Raw genomic sequence first — 25691 nt, 5'->3', positions numbered from 1 at the left:
TTTTCCACTTGTGGTACTGGTCAAATTGTCGTGAATACCTGAGGAATGAATGCCCCATCCCTTTAGGAATCTCTCACGAGAAAAGAAACACCCAAGTTCCATCTCATGTGCTTTCCCATCTTTATCTGAGTCCGCTGCGGTCTCTTCCTTTCATTTATCCTGGGAGCAAGGTAAAGTTACAGCAGTAAATCATGCTCTCTCCTCATCACAACTCACTTGGCCTAACTCTGTAGTGGCTGGGTAGCCGGGGGTGGAGGTGGTGGAGATGGGAAGAGTTTGCTTTTAAGTAAGACAAGATGGACAGTCTTCTCATGGGAAGGGATTTTTATTTCTCAAGTGGGTATTGGAACTGTCCTTTAATAGCCTCTGTTTAATGGTTTTGTTTCTTTGTTTTACAGAAACAAACAATCACTGCTGTTAAAAAAGAGGTAATTAATCTCCCAATTCCAGGAAAATTTGATTTCAAATCCTTAACAAATTCTCTGTACTTTGGTTTTCTGCTCTGCACTCAGTAATGAAATGAAAGCCACGTGGAACATCCAAACAATTGTTTCCAAATGAATGAAGGCACAGAATGACAAAGCATCTTTTGTTTGATCTGAGTGGGGCTTAGGCTGAGAGCTGGGATACAGTACATTCTCAGAAGCCACAGAACTGAGAGACAGGGGAGCAAAGGTTGCAGGGTGTTTGTATTACCACTCGATCCTGCTCCCCAGGTCAGGGCCCTTAGGAATCTTCCAGGTGACAAGTCTTGTACAGAGAACCCAAGACCGAGTCCTGAGCAGTGCTGGCCATGAAGTTAGACCCGCCTCTGTCAGCCAAAAGCACGCGAGAGCCCAGCATCTGTTCCTGGGTGTAGTTCTAACATGCTTTAGAACTTATTTTCTTTCTTCTTCTTCTTTTTTTTTTTTTTTAAAGATTTATTTATTTATGCATACAAGAACTGGAGTAAAGGCCAGCCATGTGGGGGATGACACAGAGCAGGGAGCAAACAGGCAGACTGATAGAAACACACTGTTGAGGGGAGCAGTGGGCGGGTCAGGAGAGGCCTGCTGCACCACGGTGTCAGCTCTCTGGCCAGGATCGAACTAGGGCTGCAGTGGCTGCAGACAGCTTCATAGTGCTGCGCTTTAACCCCTTGTGCACCAGGGAGGGCCCAGACCTTATTGTTTGCAGTGGGTGCCTCCTCCAGACTAGTCCAGGAGGCTCCTCATGTGGAGTTTGGGGCCACCTGTCTACGGTGGCTCAGTCCGATTGTCCTGGCCGGTGTGGGAAGGGTGTGGTTCTGGAGTGCAGATGTGAGTGTGAGCTGCTGATGCAGCAGCGCGAAGAATTGGATGTTTCTCACAATTCTCTCTCTTCCAGATCATGTATTACCAGCAGGCTTTAATGAGGTCCACCGTGAAGTCTTCTGTGTCCCTTGGAGGGTATGTTCCCAGTTTATTGGTCTCGATGAGTTGAGCAATAAGAAGGCAAGAGAGATGCTTGGTTTGCCCAGTGTCTCTCTTCCAGTCTGGTTGGGGTCACTGTGACCCCCTGTAAAATATCTACAAATATCTTTGACATCTTTCCAGTCCCTAATTTGCATAACTCTCTCCTGCCCATGCAAATGTGTCCTCACCTCACTCACGTTTTCTAGCGACTTCTCTGAGTCGCTGCTGAGCTCGGATCACACTCGTGCAAGTGCTCCGTGAGCGTTGCTTGGGGTTATAAGATACAGAGTGTTCTCAGATAAGTGGACTCTGATGTTCTAGAATCCTGACTTCATGAAATGAAATAGGAAGGGCCTTGGAGGAGACTCAAGGCTGCTGGAAACTTCTAGGATCTACTTTCCAGTGCCTCTTGATTATAATTTCGACATCAGTCCTGCTGGACGGGTGAGCTGGCTGTTTTCTTTCCCTTCTACTAAGATCTATGGGAGGATTAAGAGGGCCTCATCCTTTCCACAGCTCAGAGCTCTGGCCTGTCTCAGGGGCCTGCCTACCATGGTGGGACCTTGAGTGTCCAGTGGGTCCTGCTCCCTATGGGGGATGGGGCATGGCAGGTTTTCCCAAACTGCCCCCAAACTGGAAACATGTTGGCTCACAGACTCCAGCTCAACTAGATGGACAGAAGTCTCACAGTCACCCCTCACTCAGTGAGACTGTTACAGGGCACCCCAGTGTGAACTGGGCTGCCCATCTGTGGGTCCTCACCATGCTTAAAATTTAGTTGTACTGCAGGCACACACAAAAGGGTCAATAATGGGTTTACTTACAAAAGGGGAAAGGAAAAGGAACAACCCAGGGAAAGAGAGAGAGATACGAGGTAACTAGAATATCTTACCTGCTCGGCTGACGTGGAGCTCCAATAACAGACTAACTGAAAGCCCCGAGTCATGTGGTCCTGAGAGCCGTTTCCCGAGTGAGAGACGAGCGAGAGAGAGAGCTGTAGGAAACGGCGCCCTATTTATCCCCCAAATGTCCCAGAATTCCTGCTAGCTCTGCCCTTGGGTCCTTGCAGTTCTCTCCCTGGTGCTGCTGGGAGTTGTAGTTTCCAATCACAGGAGTAGGGGGTAGAGTCCAGAAAGCTGGAGTAGGGGTGGAGTCTACAAGACTCTGCGGAGATCCTTTAGGACATCCGTCCCCTTAATAGGACCACAGGTCTTGGATAGGGGCCTGAGTTCCAGGCACAGGCATTAGCCTGACAGGCGCAGGGCTCATCCTGACAGCAGGCCCTCAGGGAGTCCGGGTAACCCGGTGCTCCCAGGGTGAGGGGAGCCCAGGGTGGGAGCAGATGGAACTGGTTGGCAATCTTGAAAACTGAGAAAATGTAAGGCAGTTGTATTTTCAAGGAGCAAAGCGACAACGGGACTGGACTGGGAGAGGTTTCATTTCACAAGTAGACCCGGGACAGAGCTTGTCAAACACCCAGTGGTCTGGAGGGTTGACAGAGTTTTCTAAGAAGACAGTGATTCGTGCGTAATTGAGCCAGTACCGGCCCAGCAGGGCAGGCTGGTCAGCCAACCTGAGTATTGATTTTGTCTCTTGGGTGTTGAACTTCTAGGAGCTGGTTTTGCATTTGCTTTTCAGGATCGTCAAATACAGTGAGCAGTTTTCCTCCAACGACGCCCTCATGTCAGGCTGCCTCCCCAGCAACCCCTGGATCTCCGACGACACCCAGTTTTGGGACCTGAATGCCAAATTGTAGGTGTCCCGTCTGCTGGGGCTTTGAAAGCACGACTTTTGGACTTAGCAGTCACGCGCCACACAATTCACTCTATTCTGGTGTCTTGGGCTTGCCGGGCACGAGACACCGAGCCCCCAGAGCTGAGTTGCTCAGCCCCTGCTCATGGCCACTGCTGCTACTCCTGTGGCCGTGTGATGTGTGGACTCGAAACCTTTGTTTCCAGGGTCTGTGCTGGATTATGGGGGATTCCGGAGAAATGGGAGAAACCCCCCCCCATGAGTTTTGTGATGACCTGTGATGTTAGAGATCAGCCAGTGAAGCTCGAATGTCCTATTTGGCTCAGGGAGACCATGGCAACAGGGAAGGGCGTGGGCTCGCATTTTAGAAGAGGCACTGGGGAGTTACCCCGATAAAAATTGTGGGGGGCGAGGGGTGCATGGCATGTGTACCCCCGAGGCGCATGTGTCTGCGTGGTAGGTGGCAGTAGCCACAGCACATCACCGGGATATGCTGAGTCCTCCCCTGGCCCAGTGTGGTGGCCTGACCTCTGCTGGGCAGTGTCCATGGGGGCACTGGAGTTCGTTGCCCAAAAGGCTCAGGGAGCCCGTGGGTGTGTGAAGCTGTGCTGTGGGCCTCCCCGCTTCCCTAGGAAGGCTGGACCCTGGAGGGCAGGCCCAGAGGACTGGCCACGGCTGCATTTTCCCAGCAAGTGACCACCTGGCCTGTGCCTGGGTGCAGGGGTGGGGAGGTTGGGCTGTGTGGGTCATGGAGGCCGGGGGGCAGGGCACGCCCCTCACGGTGAGCATTTGATGATTTGCACCTCCTGGTCCTTGCAGGGTGGAGATCCCCACCAAGATGCGGGTGGAGCGGTGGGCGTTCAACTTCAGTGAGCTGATCCGAGACCCCAAGGGGCGACAGAGCTTCCAGTACTTTCTGAAGAAAGAATTCAGTGGTGGGTCTCTGCATTTTCTAACGGCTGATTTCCTTCAGCTGGGAGCTTCTTCTCTCCCCTGGCTGCACATTTGACTTCTCTGGGGATGTTTTGACATGTTTGCTCGATCCCAATCCGAGGTGCCTTTATTATTGGTTTGGGGTGGAATCTCTGGGGGTTTTGAATGCACCCCAAAGATTCTAACATGTGGCTTTGATGGGCAACCTGGGCCTTGGCTCCGAGGCAGCTTCCACTGGGGTCCTAAGGGTGTTTGGGGTGATACTTTGTGTCCCATCCACTCACCTGTTTATGTTAATATACTGCACCCAGAAATGTCTGGGGGAAACCATAGACCTACTTAGGACCAAATCCACTAGGCTGAGTATTTCGTTGGTGTCACCCCTTCGTCGAAATATTTACTTTCACGGGGTTTGTCACTTCCTTACTGAGGATGAGCTCCAGGAGTGTCACATTTTGGCCCAAGTCCCACGTGACTGGGGTGTTACTACTGAAATTAGTCCCTCTGGGCAGGTGTTAGCCTGCTCGAGAGCCCGATGGGGCACATTATACTATCATATGCATTTGTGAACACCCTTCCCTCTATTCAAGGCTAATTGCTATGCTACAGCAAAACCAGGGAAGATGGGTGGGAGAGGGGAGCCCTCTGGGCACAGGCCTGAAGCCCTGGGCCGATAAGTGGCTAGGGTGCCATCTAGTGGTGAAATGATGAACTACACCTCAGCTGACCCCACATCACTTCTAACCATGAGAAGCCGTCAAAAAAGATTTCCCTGTGCTATTAAGCGAGTGCTATTAGTATTTCCATGTGAGATTCCTGAGGTTTCAGGTATGAATGCTTTATTTAATTAATTTGTTATGGATATATAACTCACTTGCCATAACAGTTTCTCTTTTAAAGCATACAGCTCAGTGGTTTTCAGTATATTCACAAAAGTATGCCACCAGCCCCCCTCTATAAATCCAGGACATTTCACCACTTTTAAAAGAAACTTCTGCTCATTAGAAATCATTCCCTATTCTCTTCCCCTACTCCCGCCCCCCCAGTACCCCCCTTTGCCGCTCTCAACATCAGCCCTAGGCAACCACTTAATCTGTGCTTTCATGGATTTGCTTATTCAGGACGTTTCACATACATAAATCAAATCGTATATAATATGTGGGAACCCCCTGGCTGGGGACATGCTGGGTGCAATCAGTTCCTTTCCAAGGACATAAAAGGGGGGGTTCCTGGGTCCCCTGGCCCTGGGCCTGGGCGGTGAGTCGAATGTGGCCCCCTCCAGGAGTGCCTGAGACTGGACTCCTCTGTGGAGGGCAGGATCTCAGCAGATGCTTTTCTTTTCTGTTCTCTTCCCCACTTGTTTCCTGCCTGGCTTTCATCTGCGTGGCCCCCACCCCCTGCGCAGGGGAGAATCTGGGATTCTGGGAAGCCTGTGAAGATCTGAAGTATGGAGATCAGTCCAAGGTCAAGGAGAAAGCTGAGGAGATTTACAAGTGAGGATTAGCCAGGTTGTCTGAGAGGCCTCCTCTCAGACCGCCCGCTGGCCACCCCCTGGCATCTGAGGTGGAGACAGATTGGGGGGAAGGCGCCCTGCAGCCCACATGTCACTGTCATCACTCCTCTGTCCCCCCAAGCTATAAATACACACCACTGCCCTGGGGGCTCTCCTGAGGAATGTCTGGGGGGCAGGTGACGGGTGCACATCCCCACGGGAGTGTGCCTGGGAGTTAAAAACCAAGCTGCCCCCAATTACAGTGCAGTGTTTTGTCTGTGACTTAGCCCCTTGGGTCTCCTGAGGGGTGTGTGCATTAGAGAGAGAAGCAAGGAAGCAGCGAGATGAGAAACCTCTTCCCTCAAGCATCTTAGAGAACGGAGGGCCATGACAGGTGGCGAGGTTCTCCTAGGGCCTCCCAGGGAGCTGGTCACCCAGCTGGCCAGCTGTGTGGGCCTGGCTCCGGCTCTCACTGAGTGGCTCCGCCTTCCAAATCCCAGGGCCACCCCCGACCCTCTCCAGGCCCGCCTCTCCCCAAGTCACCCCTCTAGGGCCAAGCTCCAAACAGAAGGGTGAGTTGTCAGGGGACCCCAGGGCTGCTGCTCTCTGCACCCCTGCCCCGCCCAGCCTGGCTGCTCCCGCCTGTGGTGGTTGACCCTGGGTGCTGGCCACGGTGGACACCTGCTGTGGGCTCTGAGGCCCAGCCCTTGTGGCGCAGACCCACTCGGGTTCCTGCAACTGACCCTGGCTGGGCCGCCCCTGCTAAGCCCCCCCAGTCTGCAGCAGAGACACTCGCCTTTATCATTCTGTTAGTGTCCTCCTCCCCCGGCGCCCCAGCTGGGGCAGAATTCCAAAAATCGAAAGCACAGCTTAGGAGTTGGGCAAGATATCTGAGTGAGGACAATTCAGTCGGGAAGACAGAGCTCAAACACCCGAGGCCCCGTGGGACGTGGGACTCAGGCGGTGTGGCTGAGCGCGGGCTCCTTCTGGGGCCCTGGCCAGGGTGCCCTGGTTCTCCCACCCTGGTGCTGGGATCATGGGCTGCCCCCAAACTCAGCCTGAGAGATTCGCCCCCAAACACATGCACAGATCCCGTCCAGGGGGATCAGAGCTCCCAGGCACCAGCTTGGAGGCGGCTTGGCCTGGTTCCAGATGGGCCCCAGGGAAGTGAGGTGGGGAGAGGAGGGAAGTTGGGGGCCCCCCTTCTCCCTGGCCCCTTGGGTGACCGCATGTCCTCTACTCTGTCTCCTCAGGGAAAACACCACAGTAAATGCTTACCGTCCAGTACCAGCAAGATGTTTTCTTGCTTCAGAGGTTGACAACTGTTGAAACTCTTTAGTGTTTCCCAAAAAAGGGGGCCGCTTTCACCCAGGCCAACCCCTCCCCCAAGCAGATCAGGAGTTTTCACTCACTGACACGGTTCAGTTACTCGCGCCGACATTTTCCTCCCACCCAGACTATTCCTGGCCCCCGGGGCCAGGCGATGGATAAACATCGACGGCAAGACCATGGACATCACGGTCAAGGGCCTGCGGCACCCCCACCGCTATGTGCTGGACGCGGCGCAAACACACATCTACATGCTCATGAAGAAGGTGCGTGCGTGGGTGGGTGGGTGCGTGCGCGGGTCGGCGGGGCCGGCGGGCCCGGGCGCCCGCGGGGAGGTGAGGCGGCCCCCCGGCGGGTGGGGGGGGCGGGGGTGACTTGGCGTCCTCCCTGGGTTGACACTTGGCTCTCAGAACACTGCTTCCCCCCTTGTTCCCTCCAGGATTCCTATGCGCGCTATTTAAAATCTCCCATCTATAAGGAAATGCTGGCCAAAGCCATCGAGCCTCAGGAAACCTCCAAGAGAAGGCAAGTGGGGTGGTCTGGACTGCTGGGTGCACAGAGCGAGGGTCCCTCTGCTTATCTGCTTGATGAGGATATTGGGGACCGCGAAGGGGTTGCCCCGTTCGGCTCCATACACGCCTTGAAATCACCCAGCAAGGCCTTCGTAACTACGGCCAGAGGACTTTGCTTTCCTCACGCTGGTTTGAAAGCGCTTCAGTTCTCAGCTCGATGGTCACCTTTATCCCAGGGAGAGGCAGCAGCATGGTACTAACTAAAAAAAAAAAATATTTATGTATGCAGACAGAACTGGGGTACAGGCCAGAGGTGCAGGGGCGGGGAGCGGATTCGTGAGAGACAGAGTGGGGAGCAGAACAGGCAGGTGGACTGAAATATACCGCTGAGGGAGCAGCGGGGAGACAGGAGAGGTCTAGAAGCTGGAGGGTTCTGACCGCAGGGGAGAGTCCAGGGTTTGTTTTCTAGAGCCAGGGGCTGGCCTGCAGGGGCAGAGAAGGCCGGCAGCGGCCAAAGAGGGAAGGGGAGCTGGGGGTGCTGCAGAGGCAGCTGGCACCTTCCAGAGAGGGGCTCCCGGTGGGCTCTCTCCTCCGAGGCCACGGGGCTCAGGTGGAAAAATGAGGGGCAGCTGCTGCACCATGTGGGTCAGCTCCCTGGCTGGGGATTCTCCCCTGGGGTCAGAGCCCTCCAGCTTCTAGTGCCCAGACCTGGCTTCACTTCAGGAAGAGCCTGTAGGAGTCAGGGTGACAAATCCACTTCTCAACTTTACAGAAGCCACAGCTGCAATGTCGCCATCCCAGCAGCCTCTGTGTCTCATGTAACCTTGCGTGACCACGGTGGGGCACACTCTGGCCCCCTCTCCGACGGGGAGACCAGCACAGAGACTGCGCACGCTGGCTGTGAGGAGCCCCCCGAGGCTCGCTGGGCAGTCGGAACCAGCCCCGATTTCGGCCCTCCCGCCGCGACCCCCGTGGGGGCGGGCGCTGCCCTCCCTGACCTCCCGTCCATCCTCCCTTCCAGCTCCAGCCTCCCGTTCATGCGGCGACACCTGCGCTCCAGCCCCAGCCCCGTCGTCCTGCGGCAGCTGGAGGAAGAAGCCAAGGCCCGGGAAGCAGCCAACACGGTGGACATCACCCAGGTCATGAGCAAGCTGGACCGTAGGAGCCAACTCAAAAAAGAGCTGTCTCCTAGATAAATCTGGGGGTGGCGGGCGGGCACTGGGAGACATGAGCCAGGAGGGGCAGGGTGGGCGTCTGGCCTGGCCGTGCCCCGCTCAGCCTTGACCCTCTGCCCTCTGCAGGTGGGCTCCCAGCTCTGCAGCCAACAGGGTGGGCAGAGGAGGGCGGAGGCTGTCTGGTGGAGGAGCTCGGGGGTCCTCATAGTTGGGGGTTCTCATAGTGAAAGCCAAGTTCCTCTGTATCAATGTTTGCTTTGAACACTAGAGAAGGCGCCTCCTCCCCCCTCCTGTGCCCGGCATTGTGTCTCATCCTCCGCTCCAATTCGCCTCTGCTTGGAAAGCAGTGCTCTACAGGGCTCCCCTATAAATGTACACCCCCCCCCCAAACCTGTTACACTCACCTGCAAACACCCAGCTGGGACGTTTCTGTTCATCCTGTTGGTCATAATTATTGAGGGTCACTGGGCTTTCCCCTCCTCTGGTCTCCCCATGCCCTTTGGCACGCGGGGAGGACAACTTGTAGGACTGAAGGACTCTAGCTGCGACTTCCAGGGCGCGGAGTGAAACATTCTGTGGGATGAGCGTCTTTTATCTTGCGGGTGAAGTCGAAGGGGCTGGGAGGAGGGATGGCAGATGTCCGTGATAGTCTCGAGATGAGAATGCCAAAGAGAGGCTCCGGCACAGTCCGGAAGCTTCCCTCCTCAGCAGCATTACCTGGGGCCAGGCCACCCTGTCACCTTGGGGGGCCTAGAAGCTACTTCTTGAAGCTAGGTTTGCCTCGTACCCCTGTGTGAGAGTCCCAAGGGGAGAGAATTGCCGAGCGAGATCGTGCACAGCACAAAGACTCCCTCAGCGCGCTGACTGCATGCCTGTGACGTGCCCGTGACTATAATAGACGTGGTCTCTGTCTGATGAAGCTCATGGTCTGGGACCGAACAAAATAATAGTGAAACCAGCTGCCACTGTCGGGTCGCTGTTGCTGTGTAATGACCACAAGCGAGAATCTCTTACAGCTACCCTGTTTCTTCACTGTGGGGCTCTTTGGCCTTAGAGGGCCTCACTGTGTCTGGGGGTCTGTGGAGTTTGGCGTCCCAGGCCAGGCCGAGTGGCGTGATTCTGCCGTTCTACTGGCCAGTCTCTCTTCCCCTGACAGCTAGGTTGGCGCAGCCCGAGGGGAGTGGCAGAACCCCACGGGAGCGAGGGAAGCAGGAGGTTCTGGAGACGTAGCTGGAACGGCACTTGGTCTCTTCCAGCTTTCTCTCCCGGGACCCCCAATACAGCCTGGGATGAGGGGTGGGGGTCGGGGAGAAATGGACTCTAGCTCTTGAGTGAGAGAAATTTCAAAGTCTTTTAGCAGAAAACAGGAGGGGAGGCAAAAAGTGGGAGCCAGAGGGACCCCACTGCAGTCAACAATAGCTGTGCATGGTGTAGTTTCTGACTGTGTGCCGCAGGAAGTGGGGATGGTGCCCTGACAGGGAACAGGGAAGGGGGTGGATGGAGGAGACCTCTCTGAGGCAGAGGAACAGGGGGTGTGAAAGAGTTGGTCAGACAGAGAACATGGGCTAGGCCGGCGGCCTCTCCAGGGGAGGACTGCTTGTGCAACAGCTCTGTCTCAGGAACGGCTTGCAGTGAGGTAAATGGGCTCTGGACAGGGGGTGGAGGCCCAAGATGAGGTGGGCGATGTGGGCAGGACCTGGTGTGTATAAGGTCTCGGCTCTCGTAAGAGTTGTGGCTCTTGGTTTTATGTTAGCGAGATGATTCCATTATGCCCCGGCGTTCCCTAGTCATAGACTAGTTTGTATTCCAAAAGAGTGACTTTGCCCCTCTTTCTTTTGAGGAATGTTGAGGTCCTACCTGGGAACCCCAGGTGGAGATTTCCAGTCATGACTCATTGGAAATTGAATGACATGAGGGGAGGGAGCGTTTCTACGCCGCTCACCACTTGGAGTCTCATACCTGAGCCCTAGCGAGTTCTGCATGAATGGGCATTACGTGCGCGGATAAAAGAGTGAGTGACCGGAAGCCCTGGGTTTGGAGACAGGCTCCTGGACGCTGGACCTGGTTCTGGCGCTAGGCATGTGGTCTTGAGCGAGTCACGACCTCGTTCCTTCCCGACTTGAGCAGTGAGGCCCTGGGACCAGATCCCGGCTTCTTCAAACAGATTTTGTTGAATTCCAGGAGGGTCTCCAGCCCGGGGCATCAATTTTCCTTGAAGATTTGGAATGGGAAGAAAGTTAGGTGGTTTAAAAATTTCCCATTAAAATAATCATGAATATATTATGAATTAGAATGCAAAATATACATGAATTTTTAAAGATAAAATTGGAGACTTCAAAGACATTTCATGCTTGGCAGTGGCAGGTTTAGGCTTTGCCCTCAGACTCCTGGGAAAGCATGTTTACCCGGCTCTCCTGCCGTTTGCCCTACTTTCGTGGGAAAGTTTGCGAAGCATGAAATCAGAGATATTTGCAGTCTTTCTAGCTGCCCGCTATGAGTGAGATTGCAGAGCTAACGTGATGGCGGCGGGATGGCAGGGTGTGGACGTCTCCACGAACTCTTTAGGGTGCACACACGAGGTCTGCTCACTTTGGCTCAATGGCCTGGTCCCCACATGCGAGACGTGTCTGTACCCCACGTCTCACCCCCAAGAGCCCACCCGGTGCCCTGAGCATCATGCCACATGCTGGGATCATGGGTGGGGCAAAGACAAGTTGGGGAGCTGACAGCCAACAGGAAAGACAGTTAAACAACAGAGTCGGGGCGCCACGTGTTGCTTTGGGAGGGGGTGAGGGGTCCCGAGGCCGGAAAGGGAATGGAAACTCGGGGAGATGAGAGCCACAGAGGGGTCCTGAGTTAATTAGTTGGTGGACATGATTATCCTCAATGACTGGCCTGGACCATCCACCTGGAGAGTCTCTGGTTTGGGAGGACCTGGGACTTTGTCCATGTGTGTGGCCTGTTACCTCAGCTCCAGTCATCAGCCGTCCACTCCCAGCCTGGGTCTGCCCGGGCTCTCCTCCCCGACCCTGGAATGCACCAGGGAAACTTCATGCTTAGTAGTACTGTTGCCGCAGGTCTATCTAGCTTTGAGATGTTGCAGGAGTGTCCCCTGCTAGACTCCAGGAAGTGGCAGGCGTCTCATGACATCACAGTCACCCCAGGGGGCACTTTGGCGCTCCAAAAGCATCAACAGTTGTATTCATTTGGCCAGTGGCGTGGCTCCCCCTAAACCATTATGATGGTTACCACGGGCTGAGGTGACTGAGCCCTCTACCATGGCGGCTCATGGAGTATGGATGAGTGAGGCTATAGGTTCTAGAATTTCCTTTTCCAGCCTGGCTTTTAGAGGAAAGACTGCTTTCGTTGTGAGGATTAACTGGAAATACAAGGACCAGGACAATGAGCTACAAATAAGCACGCAGGGCGTTGTCACGCATCTAATTGGTGCTCGCTACATGCCAGCTGCTGTTAGCACCACCACAGCCATTGCCATCACCACCATCACCACTACTGAGACCACCGTCAGCATTGCTCACTGTCAGCACCACCATCCCCAACATGATCCATCTGTCACCACCACCACCACGCTCCTCCACACCGTCACCGTCGTCACCGCCACCATCTTCTCCGCCGTCCTCGCCATGGCCACCACCATCCTCCGAGAGCAGCGGGCTTCCTAGATCACCCTCCCTAGAGGGTGAGGATGCACTGTCTTCCGTCTGCCAGAGGCGTCCAGTCATTCTTTACCCTTCGAAGCATTTCCTGAGCTCTGTGGAGGACGTGGCTGTCTAATCCTTTTACTTCTCTGCCATCTCACACTCCTGCACGCACCTGCCCCTCCCAGCTCTCCGGGACCATTAGGAGATATCTAGGGGGAGGAGAGCTGGGTGTTGGTGTCATGACCTGTGCCTGCAGCTAGCGGCAGAGCATAGTGACCGGTCCGTCCTGAATTTCATGGGTGAGGTAAGGGTCTCTTCATAATGGGGACATCTGGTGCTGGGCCGGGCCAGATGAGATGCTGGGGGAGGAAGCACCCATGGCGATGTTTCTGCAGGGGCAGGAACTGGAGGGGGCATGCACACCTGCCTGCTGAACTTGAACGAGCCCCTCTTCTCACCTTCCTGCTCCCAGGAAGTTGTGCTCAGGTGGCCACGGGGCGCCATCACATTCTCAGGCTGGAGAGTGAATTGCATCTGTGCACCATCTGCTTTGCCCGCCACGGACGTGCCTGTGACCGTGACCTCATGTCCATGTACTGTTCCATTCCACGCTCCTCGCCCCTTGGCTTGCTCCTACGCACAATAAAACAGCAGCACCAAATCCAACTCTCCTCCACCGTGTCTGATCGTGTCACTTCTCTGCCGCTGTCTTGCATATGTCATTGCTTTGGTGCCTGCCTGGTGGTGGGGTGCTGTGGCGGGAATGGCTGCAGCTGGGCCAGCCCAGGCCCTGGGGGAGGGCGCCTGGGCACCGGGGGGAGGGGCAGGAAGCACCCGGTGAGGAGTGGCAGGGTCCACTGAGCTAGGGCACTAGAGCTTCTTGGGCCAGGTGATGCAGGGCACCTCCCTTACCCGTCCTGTCATTCACCCTGAAAAAGAGAGGGTGCTGGGGAGGCAATGAGTGGGGGGCAGAGGGACAGAGGGGGGGTGCAGCAGGGAGGCACAGCAGAGGGTGGGAAGTGACGATCATCTTATCCATCTCTGTCAAGTTGCATCATCAACACACACCTCAGTTTTCTTACCTGTCGAGTGGGGATTTTACAGGTGTCTGTCATGAATTCTGAGTAAGTGAGGTTCAAGGGAATGCACGGGGGGGTGTATTGTGTCAACTTGCTGAAGGAGAACTTGGACACCTCCATCTCTCGTAACACATCCCGTACCCTAGTTTGCTATTTGGGGTCTCACTGTCCACAACCCCAAGGCCACCGTAGCCTCTAGGAAGGGAAGCAACTGTCTGATCGGCCCACACAGCCAGCTTTGGCTTCCACGGTCCTGGGCTCAGATTCTTACGCAGTCTCTGTCCTAGTTATCTGTTGCCACAGAACAAGTTAGGGCCTGCAACGAGCTTTTCTACAGTTGGGCAGGTGACGCTCAGCGGGTCACAACTCAGGGACCCGGCCAGGCCCACCAGCTGCTGGTGTTCTTCCCTGGAGGTGACTAGAGGAATCTGCTTGCAGTTCATTCAGGTAGTGCGGAGGCTCCAGCTTCTTCGTGTGATGCTCAGAGTCCCAGACTCGGCGGCCTGTTCACCGAGAGCTGTTCTCAGCGTCTAGAAGCGTCCCGAATTCCTTGCTACTTGGCCTCCTCCAGCTTTACACCAACGATGGAGAAATTCTCCTTCCTTAAGTTCCCACTTCTCATCTCTTCCTGACTTCTGGACTTGGGTTGGAGGGCCGTGGCACAAAGTCAGGTTCATGGGAGGACATAAAGCCACCTGTGCTCATGGCCTGACCTTGGGGGCGACCCTGGCTTGGCATTCTCAGAGAATGTGGGGGCCTCTGTAGAATTCTCTGTGCACACTCACTGACTTTTGGAAAGCCTGGGGAGTAACGAGCCCCTCTGGGCCTCAGCTTTCTGTTCTCTACCACGTAATGTTCCAGCACGCAGAGCTTATTACAGGCCGTGCTCGCCCACCTGACCGTGTCGCCCGAGCCTCAGGTGTCTCCCCTCCCTGCCATTGTTGCTCTTTGCTGCAGACTGTCCTGTGTGGGGACACACGTCCCTGTAGCAGGAGGGTCCTCGAAGTGCACTGCTGAACACCCCAAATTCGTGCTGGCTAGAAGCTTTCCCTGAGTGGCACCCGCCTAAGACCCCTCTTCAGTGGGTACATGTGGAGACAGCATCTTTATCTGCAGCAATCACCTGGGTGATGCTGACTGCGAGGCCACATAGACACCTGCAGCTGGTGGCCCCCAAACTCCACAGCACCCCCATTGTTCCCAGCAGTAATGTTGGGGAGAACCTGGCCTCTGGGGTCATCATCATTAACAGGATGTCCTAAATAGAGGTGCCTCATGGGGTGGCTTACCCAGCCCCCACCCTGCCCCCCCACCCTGCATTTTTGCCTTTTAACAGAGGAGTGGTCCAGGGTCCCCCACAACCCGGCCGAGCTTGGTCCTTGATTCTGCTTTGTGGGCTGCAGGTGTCCAAGTAGAGGAACAGACTTAGTGGCATTGAGCTCTCTTTCGGAATGGAATCGCTGGGACCTCAGGAAGCTGGTGGGCCAGAGTAGCGAGCCCCCTGCACCCCTCTACTCCAGGCCAGCCCCCCCCCCCCGCGGCCTCTTTTCTTGTCCAAAAGCCCAGGCATGCCCGTGGGGCAGGCGACACAGCCAGGTGACCTGGAACAGGAACAGGGCAGGCCCAGGCCGGGGCCAGCGGGAACTTCTAAGCAGGAAGTTCCCGAGGTGGTGGCAGCCTCAGAGAGCCTGTTCTTGTTCTTCCAGGAGCCATTTCCACCCCCCTGGAAGCGGTGCTGGCCCCACTGTCCCAGAGGGGCCGGCTGACGGCGGAGACCCTGCAGCCCCGGCACCATTCACGCGGGCCCCCACCGGCCTTCAGGAGAGAGGCCTCAGTGCGTGGGCCCTGGCAGTCTGGAGGGCGCAGGGCGGGCGCAGAGCGCCTCCCGGAAATCCCAGCTAGAAGTTTCTTCTGTGGGCTCACAGCCAGCCTGCTCCTCTACCCAGACCCCAGGCTGCTGCCAGACCCAGAGGTTTAGGCTGCCTCTCTTTCTTCTTGGAGACACATTCTGGCCCGGGGTTTCCTGTTTCCTTCTCATGCCCACGTCCCACATTCAGCCTTTCTTCCTGGCCGCCCCTGCTGGGCTGGCAGCCGGCTCAGGAGCGTGCCGGGGCTAGGGTCATCCCCAGGGGTTCACCAAGGTCAGCCAAGGTCAGTGCGGTCACAGGCTGGACAGATTTCAGGACAAGGTGGGGGTTTGGGCTAAGCTGGGCCTCCTGCCACACTTACAGCCCTGGGATCAGTGTCTCCACTTCTTCTGCTGGGTAGAGAAGGGGTATGGGGTGTGGCGGGAACTAAGTGTTGCGCACCCTGGGGCATGGAATTTGGGGTGACTGCAAATTCAGCTGGCCACATCCAGCAACTCAGGCCTGGAAGACAGACAGTTTGTCCCGGGCTGTGACTTCCCCGCGCTGGGGAGGATGCCCCGGACTTGGGCCTGGCCGGCCCCTTGGCCGAGGCCCCCGTGTGGCTGTGCCCCACCGTGGGGGGCCGGCTCCCCGCAGCTCTCCTGATCGGTCCCAGGGCCAGCCAGAGAGGCCTGCGCTCCGCCCCACGGGACCGCCTCCCACTCCCGCCGCTCACGCGGGCTCTCTCTCTGCAGCCCGGCCAGCACACGGCTCCCAGCCCCCACCTGACCGTGTACACGGGGACCTGCGTGCCCCCCTCCCCCTCCATGCCGCGGTCCCCCTCCTGCCGCTCGCCCCGCAGGCCCTTCCCGTCGCCCGCCCGCTTCATCCGGAGGCCCAGCAGCACCGTGTGCCCCTCGCCCATCAGAGTGGCCGTGGAGAGCTCGGGCTCCGAGCAGAAGGAGGAGGCCGGCGGGGGACGCCGGGGCCCCTGCGTCGCCGCCAGCCGCCAGGCCCGGGGCGCGCCCAAGGCCCGCGTGGCTCTGTCCTTCAGCAGGTTTCTGAGACGAGGCTGCTTGGCCTCCCCGGTCTTCGCGCGGCTGTCGCCCAAGTGCCCCGCCGTGGCCCACGGGAAGGTGCAGCCCCTGGGGGAAGTGGGCCAGCAGCTGCCACGGCTGAAATCCAGGAGAGTCCCCAAGTAAGGACTGGGGGCGGGGGCGGGCGGAGTGTGGGTGCTAGAGCTGGGGGCTGGGCGAGGGAGGGCCCTTGGCCACTGGACGGCTTCCAGAAGCCCCCTGTCTGCTGGGAAAGGGGCCAGTGTCTTTTCCATTTTTTCCCCTCCATGTTTTTTCTCCCCATCCTGCACCATCTCAAGGTCTACAACATCTGTTGCATTTTTAAAGGGCAGGAAAGGCCACTGGCCACAGTGAGACCCAGTGGTGGTGGGATGCATAGGGATGGGTTTTGGGGTCCCCAGCCTCCCACCCCTATCTTTGGTGCTCTGGCCTCCCACAGCCCCTCAACACTCAGCAACAGACTCTCAGAGGGATTTGCCGGGTGCTTTTCCTGAAGCTGTTTATGGGAAAATGGCAGAGTCCAGGATCAGCCAAGAGGGTCCCCCTGGAGTCCATTTTTTGGGGGGGGGGTGCTGCAAGCCTGAAGCCTGGAACCCAGGTTTCCTGAGGCAGCATTCTGGGCTCACAGCAGGGCCTCAGAATCCAGCATGTCTGTCTATTGATTCTTCCCGACTGGCCCCTGTAAGAGAGTGTTTCAGCTTTGCAGCCACCGCCCTGCCTCACCTGGGGGCTGGGAGCCCCTTTCTCAGAAACCCCTGATTCATAGGAACATCCTGAATTCACCAAAACCAGAAACAGTTTAGCCTCTCGATAATGAAAATAATGCACCTTCAGAAGCATCCTGAATTCGGCAGGAAAGTGTGAGTCCTCCAGGCCAAGTGTCCAGTGTCACTTTCTCCAGGGATGGCAGGCTAAGGTGGGGACTTGGGGCTCCCCATCCCCATGCTACTTGCTTCCTTTTTGTGCTTGAAGCTTTTTCCAGATCAAAATGGACGTGCCTATGGAGAGCGGGACCTGCTTGGTGGACCCCGAGGACGGCGCGGGAGAGTCGGGGGACCAGAGCGCGGAAAAGGAGGTCATCTGTCCCTGGGAGAGCCTGGCCCAGGGGAAGGCTGGCTGAGCCGGGCCCTGGGCGTGAGGCGCTCCTTGCCAGGCTCTACTGAGGGGCACGGAGGGGCCCAGACGCGCTTGCTCTTGAACCAAAGTGCACTGAGATTCTAATCGGGAGAAAACCCCCCCCCCCCGAGAGACGAGGGGAGGGGGGCGGTGAGGGGGACGCGTGCTCCCCACCGCCCCGGCTGCTTCCTCCCGTCGTCGGGCAAGAAGGCATGTGTATCCGGGCACTTCCTTGCTGCCTTAAAACCCATAAAAGGCTGACCTGTCAGAGCCTCCGGGAATGAATGCTTGCGCGTGTCTGGTTTTATCAGTTCCTTATGAGCTATTTTTTGTGAGCTAAACTCATGTCTTCTTTGGTTTTCTGGATAAAGGGACATTGAGTCACTTTAAAGAACTCCCTCCATATCTGAATTGGTCTGTGTGTGATGTTTTTATCCACAGAGCTGGTCAAGGGGTGTCCCGGGGTGTGGCCTCACACAGGAAGGGGGTGCTGGGGTAAAACTTCCTTCTAGAATACCAGGTCTGTGCAGATCCACCAGGAAGCAGCTCCAAGATGGGACTCGACAGGCAAGGGAATAATTGGGGGGAGTACGAGTGAAGGATGATGCATAGCAGCAGGATGAGAGATTTACACCATGGCAGGGCTGACCTCTGGGGATGGAGGAGTAGGCAGGGGCCAGCTCAGAGGCAGCATGGTTCCAAGAAAGTCTTAGCCAGGTCACTGGGGTGTCCTTGAGCCAAAGCCACCCTTGGGAGGGACCCTTATGGGACAGGTCTACACTGATATCCCACAGGGCAAGGTCACTGGCAGGGAGCACTGGGTCTGGACATGCTGGTGGCCTGCAGTGAGCATGCTCCTTGCATAGGAGGCCTGGGCACCACCTAGTGGTCACTTCTGACACTTTGGGCTTCAGTGCACCCCCCTCCCCACTGCACTTCCCCTCCCGGTTCTTACTTAATGAGTATGTATGGAGACCTACTGTGTGTCAAGCACTGATATTCCTGGTTGGGACTGTGGGTAAGGCCCCGTGCCTCACTGATACCACCTAGAACAGTAGTTTTAGTCCAGGGAACAGCTTTGTCCCCTGGGGTGCTGAGCAGTGTTAGCAGAGATTTCTGGTTGTGGGGTGCATACAGAAACCTCGTGGCAAAGTCCAGAGATGCTGCTAAACATCCTACAGGGAGCAGGACAGCCGCCCAGCCCTCCACAGTGGAAGGTTGTCTGGTCCAAATGATCAGCCCACCATGGGGAAACCCTGCCGCAGAGGTGACAGGTCACTGTGTGGGTGCGCACCTGCCCCTTGTCACTGATTTCTGTCCAAAGCCTGTTAGTGTGGCCCTGAAGGGATTTGCTGGAATCCCGATTGGATTGAAGAGGGGGATGAGGTAAGGACGACACAGCAAATAAAACATTTCTCAAAAGTTGCACATGCAAAGTCCTCATAGAAAAAAAATCAAGTGGTTTGCTAAACGACTCCTTCTATGCTGCTCCTTTAAGCCTCAGTTTCATCAGAATTCAATCAGTAGATCAGAGCCCCCCTCAGTTGCTTTTAATCCCTGACAACTGACCTCAGTTAGCCTTTAATTACTGGGGCTGCAGCCAATGTTCTGCACTTTCTAAGGCCATGTGATGGGGAGGTGCGGGGTGCAGACCTGGCCTTCTGACCTGGCAGGGAGACCACAGACGCTTCAGTGCAGAAAGAGCACCCCATTCAGAATCCACTCTCTTGGGCCTATAGGAGTCACACTTCTAGGGGAGGAAACCCCTCTTAGAGTAAGTGAAACATGCCAGACCTTACTTGGAAGGTGATGGGCTAATTAATTTATGTCCTTATTTGCAAAGCTGGTTTAAAGGAAAGGCAAAGCAGTCTACACCTGTCATCTGCCCCCGGCCTGTGTGCGTGGAAATAATAAAAATCTCCAGCCTGGACTCCCATATCACTGCTTCGGGGGTTCCAATCCTTAGCCCCTGGGGTCCTATAGAGACCCTAAGCCCATATGGATCCCCAACATTAAAGATGGAGCGCTGCAGGAATCACTGGTTCAATTAGGTAGAGCTCAAGGTGGGGTGGAGAGAAAACAGCCCGCAGAAGAAAGTGTCAAAGACAAAGGAGCTTCTGTGTCCATCACAAAACTGTCCCAGGAAGAAGGAACCCCGGGCAGGTGGACTCCAGGGAATAAAGAGAATCCAGGGACAAGCACTTTTTGAGTCTTGCTCCACTCACCGCCGCCCCACCCCCTCCAGCACCCACTTACTGCTTAAGAAGACTCTCCACCTTGTCTGGATCCGCTGGGGAGTCGCGGGCGATCCTGATGCCAAGGACATATCCAATCCAAACACATAAGGATTTCTGGAGCCCAGCATGAAGATTTTTAAAGACTTTCCCAGGTGATTCTAATGTCTAGACTGGGGCTGTGATTGAAACTGGTTCTTTACCCCCGTGTCCGTGTTCCTCCCTCCATAGACATGGGGGAAAGTGGAAAAGGGGAAGACGGTTAAGTTCATACCCTAGACTTAGGTGTTATTTCCACTCGTATCCTATTGGTCCGCTCTGGTCACATGACCACACCTACCTGCAAAGGAGGCTGGGAAATGTAGTCTCCAGTTATATCAGCTTGTGACTAGCCAACCTGGAGATTCTCACACTAGGGAAGAAGATGGGAGCATGAATATTGGTGGCCACTTAGTCTCTCCCACATGAGAGGTGCTTTTCTCTTGTGCTTTTCTCTTCTAGCAGCAACATGAGGGGAAACACTGCCGCCTCTCAGGCTGAAAGAAGCACAGCTTCCCATGGGCCACTGCGGGACCCTCCCCAAGGATGGAGGCAAAGGGACCTCAGGACACCTGCAGAAATTGCTTTGCTTGCAGGTTTACAAGAGAAGGCAAATAAGCACACCCCCCAAAACCTTGACGGACATAATGGAATGCTAGAAGAGGACACTCACTGCCTCCATTTCTGCTGTGACCCCAGAGTCTGGGGCTAAGACGCTGGAATGGAAAGTATGGAAAAGGGGCGAATATAGGAGTGGTTGATTAGCTTTTGTTTGGCCAACCATTTGGTAAATGTCTATAAAATGTAGGTAAGCACTAGTGCATGCACTCACACTGAGTGCCTGCTGGGTGCTGAGGCCCAGGGAGCAGGGCTGACTTCCGCCTGCAACTCTGCTGTCGCTCTATCAGTCATAGCTGTGAAGCTGGCTCTATGGGTCTCTGTGGAGTGTGAGGTTACAGAACGTGAGTGACCCCCTGTCCCTTTCCAGGTTGGAATACCTCCATGTGTTCCTCACCTGTTAATTGGTGCTGAACCCCCTTCACTGAGTTATTTGAAGCTGTATCAATTGACGTGGTACATATGTAGTCATTTGTCTGGTCAGATCTTAATAGGGTATGGAATAAAACAACTTTCCTTCCCTATCTTCTTCCTCTGCTCCAACTCTCCCTTGAAGCCTATTCCTTGAATTAACTCTTTAACCCTAGAAGAGCGCTCTGGCAGCTTCCATAACTTTTCTCCCCCACCCCTGCCCTGCAGAAAATAGACCCTCCTAGCACTGTTACCAGGTAATCTCAACACAGCTCTGTATGCAAGCAGTTCAAAGATTAGGTGAGGAACAAAACGCAGACCTTCATCCAGAGGAAAGCTCTGCCCTTCCTCCAGCTTGGACTTCCTACATGTCTGGGGTTGTGGTTTGGAAAGAGGAGCTCGTTTCTTCTCCTTTCCCTTCTTTTCTTCCTCCCCCTCTCACACTGCAGCCTGTGCCTCCTGGAGGAGCGAAGGGAGAACCAGGGAATTCTTAGTTGACTGACATGGAACCCCTGTCCTGTGCTCCTGGGCCCCCTGCCGTTCTCACTTAGTTGGGTTTTTCTAGATTTTTCGGGGCCTCTGGCTTCAGCTACCTGGGCCAGAGGGAACTCAAATGGCCTCAGTCAGCTGCACAAAGCTTTGTCTTCGTCACTGAGCACTCCTGTCCACTTCCAGCTGAGGAACATCCTCAAGTCCCTCCTTAAAACCAAATGTTGTGACTTGCCATTCATTTATAAAAATTACCCAGCCACCCCAGCCACCCCAGCCTGGCTTCCCACGTGCAGCCTCACCCCAGATGCCCTTGTCCAGCAGGCAGCCCTGCCTCTTGCTCACCTCTCTGCTGGTGGGCTCACCTGTCTCAGCTCTCCTGTTCCTTTTGTTCACGTTCTGTGGGCAAGTGAAGCCCTCTCAGGGCCTGTGAGTTTTTCTCTCCACTTCAGAGAGTGCAAAGCACCCCTCCCCCAAAAGAGAGCGTGCAGGAATGGCCTTTGCCCCCAGCCTCTGCTGGTCCTGCCCACATGCCCCACACTCACTGGATTGGGCTGGCTGTGGGTGTCCAGCGTCTTAGCCCCAGACTCTGGGGTCACAGCAGAAATGGAGGCAGTAAGTGTCCTCTTCTAGCATTCCATTATGTCCGTCAAGGTTTTGGGGGGTGTGCTTATTTGTCTTCTCTTGTAAACCTGCAAGCAAAGCAATTTCTGCAGGTGTCCTGAGGTCCCTTTGCCTCCATCCTTGGGGAGGGTCCCGCAGTGGCCCATGGGAAGCTGTGATTCTTTCAGCCTGAGAGGCGGCAGTGTTTCCCCTCATGTTGCTGCTAGAAAAGCACAAGAATTCCAGGGGTCCCTGGGAGCCCCGAGGGGAGCGAGGAGCGTGAGGGGACACTGGACACCAAGCGCCTCTTCTGCTCCAGGCATTGTCTCCTCACATTTCACCAGAAGAGGGAGTCCGAGACTCACGGATCCCCAAAAAGAAAGAGCAGGGATGTCCTCTTACCTCGTGTTGGGCCACCAGGGAGAGGAGCTGGGGACAGGCACTTTCCTCACTGGAAAGCCAGGTGGGGCTGGCAGAGGAATGGGGTCTGACTGCGTGTTTTGTCCTCCTGTTATTTAACTTTTCCAAACACCTGCAGCAAAAATACAAATAGAAAACCAAATGGAGTGTCCTAATTGTCTACTCTCTTTCCAACTGGTCCAGAAGACTGAGATATAGAATTTTTTCCCCCAAAAAATAAATATCAGGAGTCCCTCCTTGATTCATTTTTGTTCAATCCTCAATATTCACATTCAAGCTTCAATATAGGAACAGCACGTACTTTCGTTTTGTGGATGTGATTCACCTGCTGGAAAATCTCCAGTCTGATGCACTTCATGTTTTGTGCATTACAGATTTAAAATTTGGAATTAAAAACAAAGAGAAAATACATGAATCATATAACAAAGATCCACATACAATCATCCAGAATTGACTCCTGCTAGCATTTTGGCCTAATTACTTCCACTGATGAAACATGAAACAAAACAGTGTCTCTCTTTTCCTCATCTCATCCATTCTCATCTTTCATGTCAGTAATTTTCTCAGTAAGTGGCCAGTTAGTAAATATTTTGTACCTTGCAAGCTACAACCTATCTTTGCCACACATTCTTGTTTTTAAAAAATGTTAAAAACACAAAATCTATCATGTGCATGATAAGGGGTTAATATCTAGGTTATGTCATGAATTCCTATAATTCAACAACAACAAAAAACCCTACAACCTGAGCAAAAAATGAGCAAAGGACTGGACTAAATGTTTCTGTGAAGAAATAGACCCAATGGATAGATGGACAGACAAATAGGCAAGAGATGAAAAGCTATTCAACACCACAAATTGTTAAATAAATACCACAGCGAGATGCATTTTTACACCATTTAGGATGGTTAACAATTAAAAAATCCAAAAGTAAGTGTTGGTGAGGATATGGAAAAATTGAAAACCTTGCGCATTGAGAGTGGAAATGTAAAATACCACTCTCTAGAGGACAGTAATGTGGCAACTCAAAAGTAAAAAAGAAAAAAAAAATCGCCCCAGGATTCAGCAATTCTATTTCTTGGTATTTACCCCAAGGAATTGAAAGCAAGGTTTTGAATAGGTACCACACATCCATATTCGTAGCAGCCTTATTCCCAAGAGACAATGAGTACAGCAAATCAAGTGTCTGCCAATGGATAGATGTATATGCATACAACAGAATATTACTTAGCCTTGAAAAGTACATGATACCAAAGAAAGTACACGATAGGGCATAGATGAACCTTGAAGACATTATGCTAAGTGAAACAGACCAGACACAAAAGAACATATACTGTATCATTCTACTTATATGAGGCATGGAGCCAGTAAACTGCCTAGCCAGCAGTCAAGTTCATAGAAATAGAAAGTAGGACAGCAGTTTCCAGGGACTGAGGGGGGAGGGAGGAATAGGGAGTTATTGCTTAATGAGTGTAGAGATTTGGTTTGAGAAGATGGACAACGTTGTGGAAATGGCAGGTGGTAGTAATTTCACAGCAGTGTGAGGTGCCAAGGGTTACTAAAGTATATATTTAAGAATGGCTAAGGACTCCCCCTGGTGGCGCAGTGGGTTAAAGCACTATGAATCTAGCCACAGCCACTTCAGCACGAGTTCGATTGCCGGCCAGGGAGCTGACCCACAAGGTGCAGCAGACTTCTGTCTCCCCCTGCTCCCCTCAGCAGTAGATTTCAGTCACTGCCTGTTCTGCTCCCTACTCTGTCTCTCGGGAATCCTCTCACACCGCACCCCCCACCCGGCATCTGTGAAAGAATCACTACAGGATGCACTGTACTCTAGTAATGTATGCATAAATAAATCTTAAAAAAAATTAATGGTTAAAATGGGCCCTCCCTGGTGGCGTAGTGGGTTAAAGCACAGCACTAAGCAGCTAAAGTCACTTCCGCATGAGTTTGATCTCCGCCTGCCCCGGAGGAGATCCACATGGCGTGGCAGACCTCTCCTGACCCGCCCAGTGCTCCCCTCAGCAGTGTACTTCGTTGATCTGCCTGTTCTGCTCCCTACTCTGTCCCTGGTGAATCCTCTCACCCTCCACATCTCTGGCCTGTACCCCAGTTCTGTATAAATAAATAAATAAATCTTAAAAAAAATTAATGGTTAAAATGGTTTTCTGTCTTGTATGTTTTACCACAATAAAAATGTAAAAGCCATTTTTACAAGAAGGGCTGTATGAAAACAGGTTTCTGATGAGATTTAGCTCCAGCTTGAAGTTGCCAGTCTTTGTTATTGATGTTATTCTTAGTTTCATTGTGGCTGTAAACAAATGATGCGTCATTATGAATGTTATCATCGTGCATTATAGTCAATGCTTAGTTAACTTCAACTCTACCCAACTCTAACACCATCGGCCCCAGGCTGCTTCTTCTTCCTTCCAGGGTCAGTTTTCTTTGTGCTGAAGTGCATCCTGTAGAGATTCTTTCACTAATGGCACTGAGAAGTGAATTTTTTTTTTTTGGCTGTAACTGTATTTTATCCTCATTGCTGTTACTATGAGACAAATTTGCTTTGAGAGAAATTACTCTGAGAGTAAATTCTTCTCTGGACTTCAGATATTATTGCACTGTCTTCTGCCAAGTCCCGTTGGTGAAAACGCCAACTGCTGTTGATGTAAGTAGGTGTTGTTCTCCATTTTGCTTCCAAGTGCAGGTTTTTGTCTTGAGTGTTGCCCACACCCTGCAGTATGTTAGGAGGATGGTTGCCTTCCTGCACTGCTCCTTCAACCTAAGGACTTAAGTTTTGTTTCTAGTCTCCAACTTCTCCCCTATTGTTTCTTTGAATATGTTTCTCTCTCCACTCCATTCTCTTCATTTTCTCTTTTGAAAACTTCTATTGTAGGTGGTGTGTGAGTGTGTGTGTGTATGTGTGTCTTTTCTACCACACCACAGCTGTCTATCTATCGATCCCTCCGTCCCTCTCCATCATGTCTCCATTTTAACAAGGAGACTCTAGCTCAAGGAAATACATATTCAAACATGGAACTGTAGGCACCACACAAGTTGTGCATATTTGAGGCAGGAAGATTTACACTCCTTGGTGAATGAGGAGGTTGGTTTTGGCTTTGGCCCTGCCTTGAACTCTTCATCATCTATACTAAAGGTACGAATAAATCTACACAATCAATCTTCACCCGCCCACCCACCCATCCATCCTTTCTCTCCCATCCCTTATGCCCCTTGACTCTCCCCCACCTAGTTCTGCTAACCAGTGCTCACTAGTTTATAATCATCTTCCTTTATTAGCGCATCTGCTTTGTTTTCTTCTAGTACTTAAGTACGAAACCGTCTAATACGTCCAATACTTGTCTTTACCTCGCCCCCCAAGTCCCTTCTGCTTTGCTGTGAGAGGCAGCTTAGCGTCTTTGCTTGGGGCTGAAGGGTGTCCCTGGTGTAGCTGGACCTGGGCATCTTTATTCAGC

At 53.7% G+C, this 25691-nt stretch overlaps 1 protein-coding gene across 2 annotated transcripts in view; it reads left to right on the top strand.

Moving 5' to 3' along the window:
- RGS9 (regulator of G-protein signaling 9) overlaps positions 1-17471 on the top strand; it is a 49797-nt gene extending 32326 nt beyond the window's left edge. For both annotated transcript variants that reach the window (XM_004693456.2, XM_012733141.1), the window contains exons 10-19: positions 399-428; positions 1366-1427; positions 3072-3185; positions 4005-4120; positions 5524-5611; positions 7067-7205; positions 7379-7464; positions 8473-8590; positions 15970-16412; positions 17263-17471. In XM_004693456.2, the coding sequence (XP_004693513.1) occupies positions 399-428; positions 1366-1427; positions 3072-3185; positions 4005-4120; positions 5524-5611; positions 7067-7205; positions 7379-7464; positions 8473-8590; positions 15970-16412; positions 17263-17410 (1344 nt within the window). In that variant the 3' untranslated portion in view covers positions 17411-17471. The remainder of the gene's footprint in view (positions 1-398; positions 429-1365; positions 1428-3071; positions 3186-4004; positions 4121-5523; positions 5612-7066; positions 7206-7378; positions 7465-8472; positions 8591-15969; positions 16413-17262) is intronic.
- Positions 17472-25691: the final 8220 nt, after the last annotated feature.

This window comes from Condylura cristata, unplaced genomic scaffold (assembly GCF_000260355.1).
Source record: "Condylura cristata isolate star-nosed mole 26May11 unplaced genomic scaffold, ConCri1.0 scaffold00038, whole genome shotgun sequence".
Classification (NCBI taxonomy): Eukaryota; Metazoa; Chordata; class Mammalia; order Eulipotyphla; family Talpidae; genus Condylura; species Condylura cristata.
The sequence above is the reverse complement of the archived record's forward strand: the minus strand, read 5'-3'. Positions and strand labels throughout refer to the sequence as shown.